At 47.6% G+C, this 24,599-nt stretch overlaps 1 protein-coding gene across 1 annotated transcript in view; it reads right to left on the reverse strand.

Annotated features, from left to right (window-relative positions):
* Positions 1 to 24,599, reverse strand: part of l(2)k05819 (transmembrane protein 94-like protein l(2)k05819) — a 96,045-nt gene that overhangs the window by 64,779 nt on the left and 6,667 nt on the right. The window contains exons 4-11 of the mRNA XM_080273177.1: positions 22,680 to 22,873; positions 21,374 to 21,634; positions 20,634 to 20,834; positions 17,625 to 17,798; positions 12,579 to 12,682; positions 10,769 to 10,851; positions 9,331 to 9,559; positions 3,706 to 3,771 (exon numbers count right to left, since the gene is read on the reverse strand). Coding sequence (XP_080129303.1) covers positions 3,706 to 3,771; positions 9,331 to 9,559; positions 10,769 to 10,851; positions 12,579 to 12,682; positions 17,625 to 17,798; positions 20,634 to 20,834; positions 21,374 to 21,634; positions 22,680 to 22,873 — 1,312 coding nt within the window. The remainder of the gene's footprint in view (positions 1 to 3,705; positions 3,772 to 9,330; positions 9,560 to 10,768; positions 10,852 to 12,578; positions 12,683 to 17,624; positions 17,799 to 20,633; positions 20,835 to 21,373; positions 21,635 to 22,679; positions 22,874 to 24,599) is intronic.

The following is a 24,599-nucleotide window of genomic DNA, read 5'->3' on the forward strand; positions in this document are numbered from 1 at the left end:
TTCAATTTTCAATTAATCAGTACCCGAGTGGTCTTACTGCGATGCATCTCAACCATGCATCGTGGCTGGCTGTATACTGTAGCTGGTTTGAGGCAAAGGGATGTCCTTATAATGCCAAGGATCAAAGCTTGCTGGGAAGCTGTCCAATGTCAGTTCATTATACACAACACATCAACCACCACACACCCGCACAGTCATCACCACATCCATATTTACACACAGTTTTCAATTTTTAGGCAATGAGGAAGCACTGTTTTTGTTTACATTCAATTTGGATGGGTGTATTATAAGCAGACATACTATGGAATGAACATAACTATGATATTACTGAAAAAAGTTTGTGGATTTGAAACTATTGCTGGAAACCAGAAACCTGCCGATAAACACAGAACTGGGGGGTGACCAAACAACACAAACATCAACACAATAAACAAACAGATGGCAGTATATGCTAAGGTAGTTTTTAATCCATTACTATATCATCATGTTAAAGAAAAAGCACTTCACACTGTCACATTACCCACTTAACCTCAACTCAAATGGATCATCCTCCCCCAAAATAGCCAACACATGCAAAAACAGTACAGTTGTAGCCTCAGGTTCAACTGAAATGTAAACCCAGTGGACTGCAGGATGAATTTGCCTTTTTTTTCTGCAGTCCACCATCATCCTTATAGGGGATAGGGAGGGGACTGAGGGACATTTGTGTAACCAGGCAGAGGAGCCACTTGGTTATATCGGTGCCACCACACGAAGGCATCCCTCTCCTGCATCATTGTGAGATAATGCCTAAAAAATAATAAAAAAGTAATAATAATAATAATAATAATAATAATAATAATAATAATAACAATAAAATACCATAAGAAATGCAATACAGTACAAGCAGGCAGAAAGTGGACATACACAGAATACAGAGATGCTAAACTACATAATATTACAGGCAAAGTATATACGAGGAATATAAAATACACGGAAGACAGCATGGGAAGTTACATAACACTACAGATACAGCACATATATCAAAATCATCATCATCATCATTATCATCATCATTATCTTGGCCTTTTTCTTTCCCACCTAAGGACGGGGTGAGGTGGGGTTCGGAAAACAAGGCAAAAAATATATATACGAGAGAGGGAACACTACCAACAGCATGCCTTAAGAATTCGAATACAATATATTTCCGACCTAACTATACTCTGTTCACTTCAACCAGGTGTAGCATTGCCATCTCTCCCCATGAATGCTGAGATGTTACAGGAGAATGTGCTATACTCCTTTCATCTTCATCTGGCCCAGATATTCATCCATTTGGTACTTATTTTGCATAGCTCAGTAGCAGAAAAAGACACTGCTACTGCTCTCCATTCTTTCCACAGCACTTCTTCATGACCAGCATCATATCAGGTGTTATTCTACTGTAACAACTCAGCTTTTGAGATGGAGAGATGGCAATTTTTGGCCAGGTTAGTGTAAAAGGCAGAAAAATGGCGAGGGACAGGGCGACATGGTGGCAATTTGTTTGTGGCCACCCCTTAAGGGATTAAGGCATCTGGCAATAGATAGACCGATAGATAGTGTAAAAGGAGAACAATCACAAACAAGTGCAATGGAAACGATGTGGGACTGTACAAACAGTATTGTCTGATGTGGGAAATAGGCTGCAAAAGGACAATAACCTGTGCCAAGTTTAGATGAAGGAACTATAGACCCAGAACCAAAGGTAACTCCCTCAATATCACCTTCTCTTACATATTAACCTTGCTATCCCCACATTACTCCATTCATTTTAGATGGTATGCAGGCAGGAGAACAACTGAGCAAGGAGTGGCATAAACAATGAAGCACAGTAATACATTAGTGTGGGAATCAGAGGGAGGAGGAGGCCAAGGATGAGAGGAAGGGATGGAGTGGAGAGGTATATGAGAGAGGGGGGTGTGAGCTGGGAACAGGGCAATGAATTGGCAGGGGACAGGTCGACATGGAGGCGATTTGTTTGTGGCCACCCCTTACAGGATTAAGGTGTCTGGCAACAGATAGATAGAGGTAAAATCAGAGGTATAGTACTGGGGAGACTTAACTCAAGAAGTATGGCCTTAGAAAAAACATACAAAACAATACACCTACATCAGTGTGAGAGAGAAACAAGCATGAGGGAGACTGGAGGCAATTAGTATGTACTGTAAGTGTGAGACTGATACAGAGGCATGAGGGAAACAAAAAGTAGGAGGTAGATGGGACACACATACTGTAGTGTGTATGTGTCAGACGGAGACACAGGCACAAGGGACACAAGTGAGACTGGATACAAATAGTGTATATGTGTGAGACTGAGACATAGGCATAATTGAAACAGAAAGTATGAGGAAGACTGGACGCAAATACTATAGTGTGTAAGTGTGAGACTGAGACGCAGGCACAGGAGACACAAAAAGTATGAGTGAGACTGGAAGCAATCTGTGTGTGTGTGTGTGTGTGTGTGTGTGTGTGTGTGTGTGTGTATGTGTGTGTGTGTGTGTGTGTGTGTGTGTGTGTGTGTGTGTGTGTGTGTGTGTGTGTGTGTGTGTGTGTGTGTGTGTGTGTGTGTGAGAGAGAGACAGACACAAGGGACACAAAACCCACAAAGCATGACTCCAAATATACATAACAACATACATAACAGCACATAATACAACGCTGTGACAGAGAGATAAGCAAGCAGAAGACCGTGCATGGCGTGGCACTAACGGAATATCAATACTCGTACATCAGTGCGAAAGTGATACAGGGGAACGATGGAAAGTACGCCTGTGACGCCTGACCCCAGACACATATACAACACTAAGACATGGATATACACATGCAAGAGGGCAGAGGGAGCAAGAAGTATACACATGTGAGTGATACAGAGGTGCAAGGGAAACTGTATAAGCCAATAAAAGTGTGTCGCTGATGAGGTAAATACATAATACACTATACAGCAATACAACGCTAGGAAAGAGAAAGATACGCAGGCACAAGGAAGGCTGCAATGAGGGGGACTACCAAAGACAATAGTAAATCAGTTTGAGAAAGATACGAAGCCATATGGGAAACTGTCCAAGCCTACAGAAGGAAATACAGTACCACATTCAACAGAGAAATATATCAACACAAGAAGGAGATATACACAGGCAAGAGAGAGACTATGCAACAAGGGAGACTACCAAGAAAATAGTACATCAGTGTAAGAGTGATACAGAGGCACAAGGGAAACTGTCCAAGCCTGCAGAAGGAAATACCACATACAGCAGAGTAATACATAGGTGACAGAGAGAGAGAGAGAGAGAGAGAGAGAGAGAGAGAGAGGCAGGAGAGAGACTGTACAATGAGCAACACTACCAAGAAAACAGTACACCAGTGGGGGAGAGACAGAAAGGGACATATGGATTGCACGATCTCCGAAATATACAAAGAGAGAAATACCGCATACGGCAGAGTACCCGTAATGCTGTACATCAATACGAGATGGAGAGATAAGGGAGAGATACAGAGGCAGGAGAGAGACAGTGTAATAAGAGAGGGAGAGATACAGATGCAGGAGAAACAGTGTAATAAGAGAGGGAGAGATACAGATGCAGGAGAGTGTAATAAGAGAAGGAGAGATAAAGGAGAGATACAGAGGCAGGAAAGAGACAGGGCAACGAGTGTAGCTACCAACAAAACACACGTCAGCTTCCCTACCCTCGGGGACACACGGGAATGTCGACGGGGGACAAGTGGCTGCCCTCACACCCCTGCTCAAGATGGCTGCTGGCACGGACACGAGGCACGGCACACAAACAGACGGACACAAGCAAAAAAAAAGAAAAAAAAACAAAAAACAAAGCATATATAAATGGTGATGTGTGGAAAAAAAGAAAGATAATGTGACAAGGGAAGAAAAGGATAAACACAAATATAAATGTTGATACAGTAAAAGTCCAAATATCCCAATACTCTGAAATATTCCAGGCAAAGTTTTTCAAAGTACTGTATTCAAGGCAAAGTTTTTCGAATTTTTCTGGGCTTTTTTCGAATTTTCCTAGACTTCTCAATTTTTTTTTTTTTTTTTTTTTTTTTTATCTTTCTGGGCTTTTTTCGAATTTTTCTGGGCTTTTTTCGATTTCTGGGGGGCTTTTCTCATATTTTTCTGGGTTTTATCTTAGGATTTATCTGGACTGGACTTGCCCTTGGCCTTGGGTGTACCTGCCTGCAACTCTTCAATTATACGTCTGCGCATTTCCAGTATATAAAACAATAACCCATATCATTTGAAGAAACACATTGAGGTGGTTTGCCATGTGGTGAGGATGGAAAGTGAGAGACTGATGAGGAGAGTGTATGTGAGTGAGGTGGAGGCCAAGGATGAGATGGAGGGATGGAGTGGAGAGGTATATGAGATGGAGGGATGGAGTGGAGAGGTATACGAGTGAGGAGGGCGTGAGCTGGAAGCAGGGCAGTGAAATGGCAGGGGACAGGGCGACATGGAGGCGATTTGTTTGTGGCCACCCGTTACAGGATTAAGGCATCTGGCAATAGATAGATAGATAGATTTTAAGTGTTTATCTAATGATCATGTACATATTTCAAATGTTTTCAGAGGCCCCTCCCAATAGTCCAAAAAAATCAATTGTCCGAAAGACCCTCAGTGTCCTGCCATTCAGATCACAGGACTTTTACTGTAATATGAGAAACAGTAAAGGAAGTGACAAGGAAAGAAACAGATAGACACAAATATATAAAAGCTGACAATGTGAAAAACAGAAAAGGAAGTGAAACAAAAAAAAACAGGATGAACACAGATATATAAATGCTGATAATGTGAATAACAGAGAAGGAAGTGACAAGGAAAGAAACAGATAGACACAAATATATAAAAGTTGACAATGTGAAAAGCAGAAAAGGAAGTGAAACAGGAAAAAAACAGGAAAAACACAGATATAAAAATATTGATAGTATGAAAAACAGAAAAAGAAGTGAAACAGGAAAAAAACAGGAAAAACACGGATATATAAATGCTCATAATGTGAAAAACAGAGAAGGAAGTGACGGGAGAAAAAAACGGAAAAACACAAATACAGCAGATGCTCAATTAACCGAACTAATTCAGCCAACCCTCATTCCGTTATCTCAAATTTTCCACTAAATTGACTTCCATTACTATCTATTTATCTATCTATAGCCCGACGCCCTAATCCCGCAAAGGGTGGCCAAAGACGAAACGCCTCCAGGTCACTCTGTCACCCACCATTTGACTGCCCTCCCCCCAACTCACTCCCCCCTCCCTCATATACCTCTCAACTTCATCCCTACACCTCATCCTTAGTCTCCCCCTCCATCTCCCTCCCTTCCGTAACCATGGCTCAAAGTAATGGAAAATTCCGGTATTTCGAGCTACTTTCTGCTAAATCCTGGAAGGCAACCCACACCTAGCAAACTAAGCTGTCATTGCTACACGGTGCCGTCTGACCCTATAACTAATATCCCCAGAAATGCATCATTGTGTATGGAATTTCCTTGACTGAATTATGTTTGATTTAATAGAAATTTTCCATTAAATAGGGCAAAAATACCAGAAAAAAAAAAGTTCCCTTATCTCATGCCTCCGCTTAATTGGTGTTTGTTAAATCGAGCGTCTATCTATCTATCTATTGTCAGACGCCCCAATCGCGTAAGGGGTGGCATCTACTGTGTATAAATGTTGATAATACGGAAAGCAGTAAAGGAACTGACAAGGGGAAAAAAAACGATAAACACAATAAATAAACCGTGACATCAAAAACAGAAAGAAAAAAAATGGAAGAGTTAGGCAAAAAAAATATTGGGAAAAAAAAAATGGTTAAAGACCTGAATACTTAATGAAACTAAAAATGAAACTACCAGTGATGAAAAACTGTGTGTGTGTGTGTGTGTGTGTGTGTGTGTGTGTGCACCACTGGTAGCTAGAACTGAGGTGTTATAATTCACTATACTCTTTTCACTCTAACTTGGCCTAAAATTGCCACCTCTCCACCTTTAGCAATGAGTTATGACAGTAGAGTGACACAGGAATTTGATGCTAGTCACGAAGAAGTGCTATGGAAAGCAAGTAGAGCATAACTGATGTCTTTTTCTACGACTGGGCTACATGAAATAAGCTGCAAAGGGACGAAAATCTGGGCCAAGTTAAGGTAAAAGGGGTATAGCATCTGAAGGGTCAAACTACCATCTTTGAACGTCTATAATGGCTAGATTTAGAAGCAAGGTCAAGGAAATCACTGACCTGATTCAGGAAAATTGAAAAATAAAATACACAAAGACGTATGTGGATGGGGATGAATTTAATGTTGTGAGAGAGAGAATCATTAGCAAAGCAAAATCTAGGTTAAAGAATGTTATTACTAAAAATCCTTAATGACTAGAAATAAAATAAAATAAATAAATAAGTAGATAGATAGATAAATACCAGCCAGTTCCAGTATCTGTTGGGAGGTTGCCGAGCCCAGGGTTAGGATGCCAAATACCAAAACATTAACCAGTGACTACTGCTGTGGTGCCGGAGGGGGATGCCTTCATGCGGTGGCACTGATATTACTGGGTGGTGGAGCTGCCGGGTTATACACACATCCCTCACGTTTCGGATTATACACACATCCCTCAACTTCCTGGTTATACACACATCCCTCATCTTACAGGTTATACACACATCCCTCATCTTACAGGTTATACACACATCCCTCATCTTACAGGTTATACACACATCCCTCATCTTACAGGTTATACACACATCCCTCATCTTACAGGTTATACACACATCCCTCATCTTACAGGTTATACACACATCCCTCATCTACCAGGTTATACACACATCCCTTAACTTCCAAGATATACACACATCCCTCAACATCCCAGCTATACACACATCCCTCAACATCCCAGCTATACACGCATCCCTCAACTTCCTGGTTATACACACACATCCCTCAACTTCCATCTTATACACACATCCCTCAACTTCCTGGTTATACACACACATCCCTCAACTTCCATTTTATACACACATCCCTCAACTTCCTGGTTATACACACATCCCTCATCTCTCAGATTATACACACACATCCCTCAACTTCCTGGTTATACACACACATCTCTTAACTTCAGGGTTATACACACACATCCCTTAACTTCAGGGTTATACACACATCCCTCAAGTCAAACAACCCTGAACATATAAGGAACAGCAGCTAACATCACACACACTCTCTAACACCAGCAAAGAATGAACTGATACAGCAACTCTAACAACCATCAACATACAGAGAACAGCAACTAACATCACAGCAATCTCTAACAGCAACATCTTCACAGCAAAAGAAAAAACCTGTGACTGCCACTCTAAAAATGAAAACTCCCAACACCAGCTACCATAACACTGCAACAAACTCTTAACACTAACACAGAACAAGACAGTATCTATCTACCTATCTATCTATTGCCAGATGCCTTAATCCCATACGGGGTGGCCACAAACAAATCGCCTCCATGTCGCCCTGTCCCCCACCATTTCATAGCCCTGCTCCCAGCTCACACCCCCCTCTTTCATATACCTCTCCATTCAATCAGTTGCACCCAATCCCTAATGTTACGGTTTCTGTTGCTGTTGCTGTCTAGGTTCATCTAAAATGTGAACCCAGTGGACTGCTGGCTTAAACTGTCCTTCTGCAGTTCACCATCCTCTTCTGGGTGGATAGGGAGGGAACTGAGGGACGTTTGGATAACCAGGCAGTGGGGTCACCCAGTTATATCAGTGCCGCCACATGAAGGCATCCCTCACCTGCACCTCCCCTAACATAACATCAAAAATTACACACAATGGCACCACCCCACAAATTTATATCAACTTTACTAACTCATTTATTCTAGTGAAAATATTTAGTTGAATCTTGCCACTTAAAAATTTTTTTTTTTGTGCTCGACTCTAGGCATAGGCTTCACAGCCTGCTCCCAAGGCCCAGTAGTCCTCCTACATACCATACACCTCTACATGTCACCCTTCGGAGCTAACACCCACCGTCCATATTGAATACATGCTAGGGCTGTCTCATACAGGACTGGTGTATTGGTATTAGCGGGGGTATTTTTACAACATGTCGGCGGGTCTTCTGGTAGATCAGTAAAGCCTGATTTTATGAAATTCAAATCCTTAAACTGTTCCCTGCCCCAGCAGGGATTTGAACCTGGATCTAGTAGGACTACAGGCCTATATCTCACCCCTGAGGTTCAGAAAAATCTCCATACACTAAATTTAATAATAATAATAATAATAATAATAATAATAATAATAATCTTCTCAGCAGTAAGAATAAACTGCAAACTCAGCCAACAGATGAAGGGACTAACTATAAAGCATGGAAGCTAACATTACACAAATAAGCTTAATTTTACAGCAACATCAAACATCAAGTACCATCATCATCATCATCATCATCATCATCACTACCATCATCATCATCCTAACCTTATAATCCTACATATAAACAGGGTAGGCACAAGACAGAAACAAGGAAAGAAAAGCACCAAGGTAGGGGAACTATCACCTGTGTCCACCAAACAGACCACATATTCTCTCACTCACTCTCCATCCACCATCATGCCAGTACTAATCCCCAGATGAAGGATGAAGTGAGGTTGGATTCAAAAGTAAAGAGAGGAAACCAAAATCAGACACTCCTGCATGTCCAGTGAAACAGGACAGACAATCCTTCATACATCACCGAGGCCTTCAAAATACTTCTGTTGATGGATGGCTACTGCTGGCCCTGGGAGGTAGTACCATGAGAGTGACGTGTGGCTACGAGCTTGGTAACTAGCCACACAATCACCACTCTTAGGCAGGGAACTCAGCCACACATACAGAGTGAAAGTTCAACCTGATTCTCACACTGTTACAAACTATTACACATTTCTTTTTTCCCAACAGTTTCCAGCAACTGTTGGGAAGTAACTAGCTGGCTTTGGCACTTGGTTTAACTTCCATACTTCCAGTCCACAGAAAACATCTACTGTACCAAAGCCAACCTCATTATGGGGACTGCTTTCAGAATTTGACATCATTTGACTTAGTGATTAACTGATTATCTGAAGGCATCACACCTACTCACTCTAGTATCCTTCACACATATGGCTATCCAAAACCAAGCCTCATACATTTTTCTTTTTTCCAGTGACAGAATCTACATGTATTTTTATGATTACAATGATACAAAACCTGAATTATAAAAAGTTCATCCTCTCTCTCTCTCTCCTTTTCTCTCTCTCTCTCTCTCTCTCTCTCTCCAACACACCTACCTCCTCTGCGACACAGGGACCAGATCCTCATTATACATGGCCTCACAGGTGATGTGTGAACAGAACTGTGTGTAGTGACTCTGTGTGCTGGGGTTGCAGGTGTTCAGCAGTATGTTGAGGCCCAGTGGCTTGAGGGAGAGGAGGTACCGTCGCCACATGGGGTCATCGAACTGGAGGCCGAATGCCGTTTGGTGATCATGCGTTAACGACATCAACACAGATTCGGATTCTGTGTGAAGGGAATGGGACATATATCTGTAATGCTGAAATAACTATCTACCTGCCTACCTATCTGTCTGTCTATCTATCTATCTATAGCCAGGTGCGTCAGTCCCATGAAATGACCCAAAACAAACCGCCTCCATGTTGCCCTGTTCCCTACCACTTGGCTGCCCTTCCTCCAACTCGCATCCCTGTCTCTCATATACCTCTCCACTCCATCCTTCCTTCTAATCACTGGTCTCTCCCTCACCATCTCCTCCTCCACCTCACTCAAATACACTCCTTTAGTAATAACTGAAGGCAGAAAAATGCACAACTAAATACAGGAAACGTGGAATGAGTCAAAAAATATAAAAGATATCTGGGCTGCATAGATTAGAAGAACCTGAATATTTAATGAAAGAGACGGAATCAGTTACAAGCGGTGATCTGAATGATGATGTGCTGGTGTCTGAAGGGAACAAGGTATCTATCTATCTATCTATCTACAGCCCAACACCTTAATCCCGCAAAGGGTGGCCACAAACAAAACACCTCCAAGTCACTCTGTCACCCACCATTTGACTGCCCTCCCTCCAACTCACTGTCGCTCTGTCACCCACCATTTGACTGCCCTCCCCCCAACTCACTGTCGCTCTGTCACCCATCATTTGACTGCCCTCCCCCCAACTCACTGTCACTCTGTCACCCACCATTTGACTGCCCTCCCCCAGCTCTCCTCCTTACTCATATACTACAGTACTACGAAGGGAAAACCATCATTCAGGTCATTTTAAGTTTACCCTGAAACTTATTTATTCAGTTCATTTTCTATCATGCTGTAAAGTTGAGGATGTGAAGATTACCTTTGTTCCCTTACAAACTAGAGGATGAAGAATTTAGCAGATTAGCCCCTTCACAATGAGGAAAAATCTGTGACAGAGAGAGACAGAGAGAGAGAGAGAGAGAGAGAGAGAGAGAATTAACACCGAAATAATGGGGAGCAAAAGAGAGAGAGAGAGAGAATTATTAACACCGAAAAAATGGGGAGCAAAAGAGAGAGAGAGAGAGAGAGAGAGAGAATTATTAACACCGAAAAAATGGGGAGCAAAAGAGAGAGAGAGAGAGAGAGAGAGAGAGAGAGGAGCAATGAATGAATTATTAACACTGAAAAAATGATAAGCGCAAAAATAATATCCACCTAAATGTGTTTATATATCCGTGCGCAATCACTGACCTTTTGTGGGGTTTGGTGTGGTGACTTTCTCCACCTTGATCTCATCGAACATCGTCACATCATCGCCGTAGAGGGAGAGAGCACTGCAGAGGGAGAGAGAGGGGGAGAGAGGGGCAATGAAGAGATAAGGAGATGAGCAATGAATCTTTACTCTTAAAGCACTGGAGAGAGAGAGAGAGAGAGAGAGAGAGAGAGAGAGGGAGGAGCAATGAACAGACAGGGAGATGAGCAATGATTTTTTATTCTTGTAGTGAGATGTGGTAATGATCAAAGAAATATGCAAAGTCTATCTATCTATCTACAGTAATTATCTATCTATTGCCAGATGCTTTAATCCCATAAGGGGTGGCCACAAATAAATCGCCTCCACATTGCCCTGTCCTCTATTATTTGGCTGCCCTCCCTCCAACTCACACACACCCTCTCTCATGTCTCTTCCCACTCCAAGCAAGTGCAGATTAACCCTTTCGAGGTGTAGGAACCCGAGGCTAGTCCAGTAGGTTTATGGGTAGATGACCTGCCTACTTCTGCTGACATCATAATCTCTATCTATCTATCTATCTATCTATTGCCAGACGCCTTAATCCCGTTAGAGGTGGCCACAAACAAATCGCCTCCATGTCGCCCTGTCCCCCGCCATTTCACTGCCCTGCTCCCAGCTCACACCCCTCTCTCTCATATACCTCTCCACTCCATCCCTCCATCTCATCCTTGGCCTCCCCCTCCCTCTCCCCCCCTCCACTATGTGACTGAAAAACTTCCAGTCATCTCTTTAGGATTAAATTTAGGCAAGGCTGTCATTCCCAATGGCGCATTCTAACCACTACACTCCAGGCACCTTAAACCCAATACAACCACATCAAACAATCCTCCATCATCATCACCATCATCATCATCATCCAGACCTCCTTTCCCACCCTAGGGCAAGGTGAGGAGTAGCAATGTCCAGACAGCCCAAATCTGCCCAATCCAATGGGTCACACTTCTATTCACTCATCATTCAAGCCCTGGGAATTCTGGCTCTATCAGATACGCCAAAAACATTCACCACATTCTGTAGCTTCACATAAACATATCTGTCAAACAATCCATCCATCCTGTTATTTCTCCAACAAGATCACTTGGCCTGGGGTTTGTGGCAGGGATGGTGAGAGTGACTATATTGTTTTACTTTCATATGACCCAGATCCTCGTCCTTCTGTAGCTTATTTCACCTAGCTCAGCGGCAGAAAAAGGCAATACTGCAGCCCTCCATCCTTTCCATAACACTTCTTCATGACTACCATCATATTCTAGTGATAATCTATTATTACAGCTCAGCACTCAAGATAAAGAGATTGGCAATTTGAGACCAAGTTAGAGTATTATGAAAATCATATACCAGTAGTCAATTTTCCCTAAACAATAAACAGCAGATATCTTTTGGAATTATGTCAAAGTATTTATATCACACAGTTTTATGAACTTAATCAAAATTTTCCTTTTCTTCTGCTTAATTATACTATATTACCAATAACGATGGTGGTGGTGGTGGTGGTGGTGGTGGTGGTGGTGGTGGTGGTGGTGGTGGTGGTGATGGTGGTGATGATTGAACAAAAAAATCTATACTGGAATATAGATATAACCTGGTTGTGATGTTACTGTGGGCTCAGTGATGATGATAATGACAATACCGATGACGACGACGATGATGATGATGATGATGATGATGATGACGGTGATGATGATGATGATGATGATGATGATGATGATGATGATGACGATGATGATGGACCTACAAGAGGCTGGACTAAATGCCTCTCTACAGTACCTGGTGGTGACGTTGTTGTGGGCTCGGTTCTTGAGGAAAAACACCTTCTCGGCCGTGGGGTTGGGCCAGGACAGCACCCCCTTCTTGTCAACACAGCCCAAGTTCTGGAGACGAGAGGCACCTTAGCACTGGACTCCTGTGGGCTTCGAAAAACTGCTCTAATTTACCTTTTCTCTCTTCCCGTGTCCTTCCCAATGCTACTGTGTTCTACCACGTCCTGGCTCAATTTTCTCTCTCCTACCCTGTCCTTCCCAATGCTACTGTGTTCCACCATGCCCTGCCCCATTTATCCTTGTCCTCCCTTGTCCTTCCTAATGCAACTGTGTCCTTCTATCCACACTCTCAACTTCTCCTGCAACAGCTTACTATACAGAACTATATCCCATTTTACCACATGCTACCTTGCCCTTCTCAATGATACTAGTCTGCATCTTTTTTCATAGTCTAACCTAACCTGGCCTAACCCCTCCATCCCTCTCCCACCACCCTTACCCTACCCATCCCTCCCCCACCAGCCGTGCCCTACCCATCCCTCACTCACCAGCCATACCCTACCCACCCCTCTGCCACCACCCTTACCCTACCCATCCCTCTCCCACCACCCATACCCTACCCATCCCTCTCCCACCACCCATACTCTACCCATCCCTCTCCCACCACCCATACCCTACCCATCCCTCTCCCACCACCCATACTCTACCCTCCCCTCCCACCACCCTTACCCTACCCACCCCTCTCCCATCACCCTTACCCTACCCATCCCCCCCCCACCAGCCATGCCCTACCCATCCCCCCCACCAGCCATGCCCTACCCATCCCCCCCCCCCACCCATACCCTACCCATCCCCCCCCACCAGCCATGCCCTACCCATCCCCCCACCACCCATACCCTACCCATCCCCCCCCACCACCCATACCCTACCCATCCCCCCCCACCACCCATACCCTACCCATCCCCCCCACCAGCCATGCCCTACCCATCCCCCCCCACCAGCCATGCCCTACCCATCCCCCCCCACCACCCATGCCATACCCATCCCCCCCACCACCCATGCCCTACCCATCCCCCCCCACCACCCATACCCTACCCATCCCCCCCCACCACCCATACCCTACCCATCCCCCCCACCAGCCATGCCCTACCCATCCCCCCACCAACCATACCCTACCCATCCCCCCACCACCCATACCCTACCCATCCCCCCACCAGCCCTGCCCTACCCCACCCCCCCCCACCACCCATCCCCCTCCCATCCCCCCCCACCACCCATTCCCTACCCATCCCCCCCCACCACCCATGCCCTACCCATCCCCCCACCACCAGCCATGCCCTACCCATCCCCCCACCAGCCATGCCCTACCCATCCCCCACCACCCATGCCCTACCCATCCCCCCCACCACCCATACCCTACCCCTCCCCCCCCACCACCCATACCCTACCCATCCCCCCCCACCAGCCATGCCCTACTCATCCCTCCCCCACCACCCATACCCTACCCATCCCTCCCCCACCACCCATTCCCTACCCATCCCTCTCCCACCACCCATACCCTACCCATCCCTCTCCCACCACCCATACCCTCCCCTCCCCTCCAACCACCCTTCCCCTACCCATCCCCCCCCACCACCCATACCCTACCCATCCCTCTCCCACCACCCATACCCTCCCCACACCTCTCCCACCACCCTTACCCTACCCATCCCTCTCCCACCACCCATACCCTACCCATCCCTCTCCCACCACCCATACCCTACCCAACCCTCTCCCACCACCCATACCCTACCCATCCCTCTCCCACCACCCATACCCTACCCATCCCTCTCCCACCACCCATACCCTACCCATCCCTCTCCCACCACTCATACCCTACCCTACCCTCTCCCACCACCCATACCCTACCCATCCCTCTCCCACCACCCATACCCTACCCATCCCCCCCCACCAGCCATACCCTACCCATCCCTCCCCCACCACCCATACCCTACCCTACCCTCTCCCACCACCCATACCCTACCCATCCCCCCCCACCAGCCATACCCTACCCATCCCTCCCCCACCACCCATACCCTACCCATCCCTCTCCCACTACCCATACCCTACCCATCCCTCTCCCACCACCCATACCCTACCCATCCCTCTCCCACCACCCATACCCTCCCCTCCCCTCCCAACACCCTTACCCTACCCATCCCTCTCCCACCACCCTTACCCTACCCATCCATCTCCCACCACCCATACCCTACCCTACCCTCTCCCAACACCCATACCCTACCCATCCCTCTCCCACCACCCTTACCCTACCCTACCCTCTCCCACCACCCATACCCTACCCATGCCTCTCCCACCACCCATACCCTACCCTACCCTCTCCCAACACCCATACCCTACCCATCCCTCTCCCACCACCCTTAGACTAGACTACCCTCTCCCACCACCCATACCCTACCCATCCCTCTCCCACCACCCATACCCTACCCTACCCTCTCCCACCACCCATACCCTACCCATGCCTCACCCACCACCCTTACCCTACCCATGCCTCTCCCACCACCCATACCCTACCCATGCCTCTCCCACCACCCATACCCTACCCTACCCTCTCCCAACACCCATACCCTACCCATCCCTCTCCCACCACCCTTACCCTACCCAACCCTCTCCCACCACCCATACCCTACCCATGCCTCTCCCACCACCCATACCCTACCCTACCCTCTCCCAACACCCATACCCTACCCATCCCTCTCCCACCACCCTTACCCTACCCAACCCTCACCCACCACCCATACCCTACCCATCGCACCACCCATACCCTACCCATCCCTCTCCCACCACCCATACCCTACCCATCCCTCCCCCACCACCAATACCCTACCCATCCCTCTCCCACCACCCATACCCTACCCATGCCTCTCCCACCACCCATACCCTACCCATCCCTCTCCCACCACCCATACCCTACCCATGCCTCTCCCACCACCCATACCCTACCCATCCCTCTCCCACCACCCATACCCTACCCATCCCTCTCCCACCACCCATACCCTACCCATCCCTCTCCCACCACCCATACCCTACCCATCCCTCTCCCACCACCCATACCCTACCCATCCCTCTCCCACCACCCATACCCTATCCATCCCTCTCCCACCACCCATACCCTACCCTACCCTCTCCCACCACCCATACCCTACCCTACCCTACCCTCTCCCACCACCCTTACCCTACCCATGCCTATCCCACCACCCATACCCTACCCTCTCCCACCACCCATACCCTACCCATGCCTCTCCCACCACCCTTACCCTACCCATCCCTCTCCCACCACCCATACCCTACCCATGCCTCTCCCACCACCCATACCCTACCCATCCCTCTCCCACCACCCATACCCTACCCATACCTCTCCCACCACCCTTACCCTACCCTACCCTCTCCCACCACCCTTACCCTACCCTACCCTCTCCCACCACCCTTACCCTACCCTCCCCTCCCACCACCCTTACCCTACCCTACCCTCTCCCACCACCCTTACCCTACCCATGCCTCTGCCACCACCCTTACCCTACCCTCCCCTCCCACCACCCTTACCCTACCCTACCCTCTCCCACCACCCTTTCCCTACCCATGCCTCTGCCACCACCCTTACCCTACCCTCCCCTCCCACCACCCTTACCCTACCCATGCCTCTGCCACCACCCTTACCCTACCCATGCCTCTGCCACCACCCTTACCCTACCCATGCCTCTGCCACCACCCTTACCCTACCCATCCCTCTCCCACCACCCATACCCTCCCCTCCCCTCCCAACACCCTTACCCTACCCATCCCTCTCCCACCACCCTTACCCTACCCATCCGTCTCCCACCACCCATACCCTACCCTACCCTCTCCCAACACCCATACCCTACCCATCCCTCTCCCACCACCCTTACCCTACCCTACCCTCTCCCACCACCCATACCCTACCCATGCCTCTCCCACCACCCATACCCTACCCATCCCTCTCCCACCACCCATACCCTACCCATGCCTCTCCCACCACCCTTACCCTACCCTACCCTCTCCCACCACCCTTACCCTACCCTACCCTCTCCCACCACCCTTACCCTACCCTCCCCTCCCACCACCCTTACCCTACCCTACCCTCTCCCACCACCCATACCCTACCCATCCCACCACCCATACCCTACCCATCCCTCTCCCACCACCCTTTCCCTACCCATGCCTCTCCCACCACCCTTACCCTACCCATCCCTCTCCCACCACCCATACCCTACCCATCCCTCTCCCACCACCCATACCCTACCCATCCCTCTCCCACCACCCATACCCTACCCTTCCCTCTCCCACCACCCATACCCTACCCTACCCTCTCCCACCACCCATACCCTACCCATCCCTCTCCCACCACCCATACCCTACCCATGCCTCTCCCACCACCCATACCCTACCCATCCCTCTCCCACCACCCATACCCTACCCTACCCTCTCCCACCACCCTTACCCTACCCTACCCTCTCCCACCACCCTTACCCTACCCTACCCTCTCCCACCACCCTTACCCTACCCTACCCTCTCCCACCACCCTTACCCTACCCTCCCCTCCCACCACCCTTACCCTACCCTACCCTCTCCCACCACTCTTACCCTACCCATGCCTCTGCCACCACCCTTACCCTACCCTACCCTCCCCTCCCACCACCCTTACCCTACCCTACCCTCTCCCACCACCCTTTCCCTACCCATGCCTCTGCCACCACCCTTACCCTACCCTCCCCTCCCACCACCCATACCCTACCCATCCCTCTCCCACCACCCTTACCCTACCCATGCCTCTGCCACCACCCTTACCCTACCCATGCCTCTGCCACCACCCTTACCCTACCCATGCCTCTCCCACCACCCATACCCTACCCATCCCTCTCCCACCACCCTTACCCTACCTTACCCTCTCCCACCACCCTTATCCTACCCTTGCCTCTCCCACCACCCTTACCCTACCCATCCCTCTCCCACCACCCTTACCCTATCCCTCCCTTACTGTAACCGAGGCAAGAACGTGGAGTATGTTGGCAGTCCGGGTTGGCAGTGGTTGGCGTCCGGTGACCGTGAGGAGGAAGTGACGTCTCAGCGCAGCCCACGTCAACCTCAGATCCGACACCTGAAGCGCCTGTAGCTCGGCATCCTCAAACGGGTCCTCCAGGGGGTCGGTAGGCTGGTGGGCAGGACTCTACTTAAAATCTGGATCATGTTGTGTGAGGTTCCAGGAGAGTTCTTATATATTTTTTCTATGTTTCTTTAGCTGAATGAAAGACTGACCAAGAGGGTGTATGTAGGTGAAGTGGAGGGAGGGAGGGGGAGGGGAAGACCGAGGTTGAGGTGGAGGGACGGAGCTGAGAGGTATATGAGGGAGGGGGGAGTGAGTTGGGGGGAAGGCAGTCTGATGGTGGGTGACAGAGCGACCTGGAGGCGTTTTGTCTGTGGCCACCCTTTGCGAGATTAGGGCGTCAGGCTATAGATAGATGGACAGATAGATTCTTTAGCTGTTTCAGGCACGGGCATTCTTTCCATGACACAAACTCCATGCTTCCATCTTGCCTGCTTCACACAATGCCTTACACACAATACACAACACAGCACCAAATTCCGAGGTGAATCACTGCAAGCACTGCACCTCTCATGCTTGGTGCGGTGAGAGAATACGATACTTAGGCTGTCCAAGTGCTTAATGGCGTCACGATACAGGGGCTTTGTGTGTCTCAATTCTCCTTCTTTTTAAATGCAAGGAAGAAGGAAACAAAGGCTTGAAGTTTGCAGAGTTGTTCCCTCAGAGAGAGAGAGAGAGAGAGAGAGAGAGAGAGACAAATTCCAGTGTTCACATTCTTCCATTCCTGTGCCTTAACATATGGTATCTTACGTTTCTTTACCATCATCCCTGGGAGTTACGACCATGGGAGAGGTGTGAGAGCAAAACCCCGGCAGCTGGCCTTGTGCAGCACTCCCAGGCGGGGGACTCAACCACATGTACACCATCCAAAATCCAGGCTGAGACTTCTGCACACACATATATCTCTTTTGCCCAAATAAAATCTGTTTGAGCGGCAAAAATTAGTTACTTAAGAGGAGCATGTGAAGTAAATGAAGAAACAAACGGATAATGAGACGCATGTGAAGTAAATGAAACAAACGGATAATGAGACGCATGTGAAGTAAATGAAACAAACGGATAATGAGACGCATGTGAAGTAAATGAAACAAACGGATAATGAGACGCATGTGAAGTAAATGAAACAAACGGATGAGACACATGTGAAGTAAATGAAGAAACACATGGATAATGGGACGCATGTGAAGTAAATGAAGAAACACACAGATAGAGACGCATGTGAAGTAAATGAAGAAACAAACATATAAATCAGGAAGTAAAGGAGCATTGTGGTGTTGATGAGACGCAAGGTGTACAGAGAAGTAATCTATGGTGGAGAGGATTTTTTTTTTTATAACAGAACAGAGGAAGGAAAAACAAACGAATAAAAAACTAATCCATACATCACATTACTGGCGTCCTCCATTCATAAAATATCCGTAACAGTTGGACTTGAACGGCTGTGGGTTGAAGTTTGGGGGGGAAATAACTCCAGGGAAGCGAGTTCCAGAGAGATGCAGTTCGGGGAAAGAATTCAGATAGGCAGACATGGAGAGGATGGAAAATGAGAGACTGATTAGAAGAGTGTATGTGAGTGGGGAGGAGGGGGAGACCAAGAATGAGATGTAGGGATGGAGTGGAGAGATATGTGAAAGAGAGGGTGTGAGCTGAAGGAAGGGTAGACCAAGAATGAGATGTAGGGATGGAGTGGAGAGATATAATTATTTGAGAGGGTGTGTGAGTGAGGAGGAGGGAGATATATTTGAGTGAGTGTGTAAGGAGGAGGGGGAGACCAAGAATGAGATGTAGGGAAGGAGTGGGGAGATATATGAAAGAGGGTGTGTGAGTTGAAGGAAGGGCAACCAAATGACAAAGAACAAGGAGGCATGGAGACGATTTGTTTGCAGCTACACTTTAAGAGATTTTGGCACCTGAGAAGAGAGAGATAGATAGACAGACAGATAGATAAATACACCATTTGCCAGGATATGTCAGACTCATTAGCCTTGTATGGCAGCTGGAGTAAGAGAAAGAAAACACAAATATAAACAAGAAGGATTTGACAGTACATTACTATAGTGTTTTAACTCTAACTTGGCCAAGAGTTTCATCCTTTTGCAGCTTATTTCACGTAGCTCAGTGCCAGAAAAATACAATACTACAGCTCTACACCCTTCCCACAGCACTTCTTCTTGACTAGCAACATATTCTAGTCTCGCTTTATTGTTACTACAGATCTACATCCTTCCCACAGCACTTCTTCTTGACTGGCATCATATTCTAGTATCGCTCTGTTGTTACTACACCTCTACACCCTTCCCACAGCACTTCTTCTTGACTAGCATCATATTCTAGTATCACTGTACTGTTACAACACTGCATGCAAGGTGGAGAGATGTCAATTTTAGGCCAAGTTAGAATAAAAAGGGTATAGGTAAAAGAAGTCCCAATCTGCCCCCATATTTAATCATGTGGCTGTTAGGACGATGGTATGTGGTGAGGATATGTGTGATTCCAAGCTTAGTGTGTAAATAGTGTGAGAGGCATGTAAATAGTGTGCAGAGAGTGTGAAGTGTGTAAAGGCAGTGTAGAGAGTGTGTAGTGAGTGTAACAAGTGTGTAGCATAGTGTTGAGAGTGTAAAGAGAGTACTGGGTGTAATAAAAAGGCTAACTCACTACCTCCACAAGTAACCTGGTGGCTGTGTGTGTGATGGTACATGGTGAGGATATAACTGATGCCCACCAGTCAAGTGTGTGAAGTGTGTACAGAGATTGAAAAGTGTGTTTATAGTCCACAAGGCATGTAATGGTTATAATGAGTGCGCAGTACAATAACAGGAGTGTAATGAGAGTGTACAATAATGGGAATGTAATGGCAGGTGCCCTAGTACTTCAGCACTGTACCTGGTGGCTGTCAGCGTGGTGGTACATGGTCAGGATGCGTGCAATACCCAGCCAGTTCAGCACCAGCCAGGCAGCCGGCAGGCCCAGCGGTACCAGGGGCAGCGCCAGGCACACCGGCCCCAGCAGCAGCATCTCTGTCCAGTGCCCCGCCCACCACCCACCGTAGTACAGCCGCGCACCATTCACCAGCACTGCTACACCCTGGCAGAGGAGTGGCATCAATACATATTTAACTTTTATTTAATTTGTCTGACTCTGGGAATACAATGCAGTCCTTTCCCTTAACCCCATTACCCTCTGTCCACTGACCCAGCCACCACCCACCATAGTACTGATGCACACCATTCACCAACACTGCTATGCCCTGTCAGAGGAGTGGGACCAACACATATAGTCTGAGTCTGGGAATACTACACAGTCCTTTCCCTAAACCCCATTACCCTTTGTCCATTGACCCACCCACCACCCACCATAGTGCTGATGCACACCATTCACCGACACAGCTATGCCCTGCAGAAAGAGTCAGTCAGTCAATGATACTACACCTCCTCCTAAGGAATTCCGATACTAAGGTTGGCCACAGTAGAGCATCTGATTTCTATGGACTGGAAGCTAAACCACCACCAAAACCAGTTACCCCATTAACAGGATTTTGGAAACTACTACATAATTTAGCAATCTCTCTGGTTCTGACAGTTTCGAGGCAGTGTGAAAAGACTATGAAATGCAACTGTACTCACCACAATCACTGGCAATAAAACTGACTCCATGGCCCAGGTGAAGAGGTAGTGCCGCTGCTTGTTGAAGACGGTGACGGGGCGGTTCAGTGCCTGGGCCAGCAGGGTACGCAGGTTGGACAGGTACGGGGTCTCCAGCAGAAGGTACGGTGTGGTGCGCAGGGGGGTGCGGGCCTTGGGTGAGCTGAACCCTTCCCCAACACCCTCCAAGTGTGGGGAGAAGGTGTCCCCCATTTGAAGCTCCCCGCCTCCACTGCCACACTCCTGAGAGAGGGACAGATTAGCTTAGGTTAGGTTAGGATAGGTTGGGTTAGGATAGGATAGGCTGGGCTTGGCTGGGCTGGACTGGGTTGGGATGGGTTGGGATGGGTTAGATTAGATTATGCTAGGCTGTGTTGCTATACTATGTCAAACTGGATTATATGGAAGAAGAAAGATATTATTTAAGTATATCCCTAACTTAAACTGCACAATGACTGGCAAGATGTTTTTTGTCTGACTTGTAGATAGAATGTGTTAGGCACAGGTAAAGTGCTGCATAAATCAGAATGTGCAAGCAAACGCCTTCACTGGTAGACCAAAGAAAACGTAGGATGGGATTTTAAAATGGGGTTCTGAGGGGAGGAACCGCAGGACATACTTCTATGGCTGCTGCTGTTGCTCTTCTGGCACTGTTTATCTAGAATGAACTCAGTGGACTGCAAGCTGAAGTTGTTACACTCCACCACCCTCACTTGTATTCTAAAAGTTTACAATATGAATACCTACAATTTTCAAGAAATGTTCAAAAATTTAAAAATAAGATAACCCTAGATATACCCCTGTTGGAAGGACACAAGTCAAGGGTGAGAGCAGTGGAAATGAGTTACAGTATGTGTGAGGAGCAGGTGAAGAGAAAATGAAGAGGTAAAGGATAATTGTGGTGTTGCTGTGGATGTGACTGAAAGCATTAAAAGAAATACTCTGAGATGATTTGGCCAGGTGGGAAGGTGGAGAATGAAAGACTGACTAGGAGTGTATGAGATGGAATGGAAGGCGATAGGTAGGAGGAAACCAAGGATAGGATGGAGGGATGGAGTGGAGAGATATATGAGAGAGGAGGGTGTGAGTTGATGGGAGGGCAGCCAATGGTACTGGACAGGGCAATATGGAAGCAATTTATATGTGACCACCCTTTACGGAATTAAGGTATGTGGCAATAAATAGACAGACGACAAATAAACAGATAGACAGATAGATATACTGATACAAATACAGACAGATAGATAGAATAGTACTGTACAGGTAAAACTAATCGTCAAATCCTGACCTGCAGTGGGCGGCATCGTGCAGGCACCTTCTGCCCCGGGCGCAGGAGCACAGTGTCGCCACGCACCAGCAGGGACCACGGCAGGTTGACCGTATGGCCGTCCCGCCGCGTCCACTGCAGGGTGATGCACGGGGAGAGGGGGCAGTGCAGGTGTGGGTAATGTTCAGGTGACCACACCACACTGCACTCCAACTCTGAAAACAATGGAGGTAAACGTTAAAAAAAAAATCACTACAGTCCATTTCTTTCAACCTGACAAACATATATAATCTTCTAGTTCAGATTGCAGGATAATTTTGACTATAGTTGCGGCGCACGACTCTGAGGTTGTCATTATCGTACCCTGGCAACTTACCATTCAAAAGTGAGTCCTATTTCGTATCATATTATACACGAATCATATTATGCACGAATACAATATTATACACAAATATTATTATACAAGAACATGTTATACACGAGTCACTTGCATCTCATGTTACACACGAAATGGGACGCACTTTTTAATTGTAGGTTGCCAGGGTACAATAACGACAACCTCAGAGTCGCGCACCACGACTATAGTAACCAAGAAAGCTACTTCCTACTTCATAACCAAAACTTATCAAATTTCACACAGCCACAACTAAGTATTCAGGTTGTAGAAGTGGCCCAGTTCCATCAGATGATAACAAACCAATGAACTATAACTCTAAATCATATATAGAGGGGTCAGGGCAGGTGTGGGTAGTGCTCAGGGGACCATGCCACACCGCACGCCAACTCTGAAAACAATACACAGGTAAATGGTAAGACAGCACACACTCCACCACACCACAGTTCTCTACACCACACCACACTTATCTCTCTTACCACACCACACCACACCTCACCACATCGCACAGCATCTCAAACCAAACCACACCACACCACACCTCACACCAAACCACATCACACCACACCTCACACCAAACCACACCACACCACACCTCACACCAAACCACATCACACCACACCTCACACCAAACCACATCACACCACACCTCACACCAAACCACATCACACCACACCTCACACCAAACCACACCTCACACCAAACCACATCACACCACACCTCACACCAAACCACATCACACCACACCTCACACCAAACCACATCACACCACACCTCACACCAAATCACACCACACCACACCTCACACCAAACCACATCACACCACACCTCACACCAAACCAAACCACACCACACCACACACCAAACCACACCACACCACACCAAACCACATCACACCACACCTCACACCAAACCACACCACACCACACCTCACACCAAACCACATCACACCACACCTCACACCAAACCAAACCACACCACACACCAAACCACACCACACACCAAACCACACCACACCACACCAAACCACATCACACCACACCTCACACCAAACCACACCTCACACCAAACCACACCACACCACACCTCACACCAAACCACACCTCACACCAAACCACACCACACCACACCAAACCACATCACACCACACCTCACACCAAACCACACCACACCACACCTCACACCAAACCACATCACACCACACCTCACACCAAACCACACCACACCACACCTCACACCAAACCACATCACACCACACCTCACACCAAACCACACCACACCACACCACACACCAAGCCACATCACACCACACCACACCTCACACCAAACCACACCACACCACACCTCACACCAAACCACACCACACCACACCTCACACCAAACCACATCACACCACACCAAACCATGCCACACCTCACACCACACCACGCCACACCTCACATCAAACCACACCACACACCACACCTCTTCTTATCACACCACACACCACCACACCTCTTCTTATCACACCACACACCACCACACCTCTTCTTATCACACCACACACC

The sequence above is a fragment of the Coenobita brevimanus genome, chromosome 53 (assembly GCF_032717465.1).
Source record: "Coenobita brevimanus isolate Jiangsu-jjx chromosome 53, ASM3271746v2, whole genome shotgun sequence".
Classification (NCBI taxonomy): domain Eukaryota; kingdom Metazoa; phylum Arthropoda; class Malacostraca; order Decapoda; family Coenobitidae; genus Coenobita; species Coenobita brevimanus.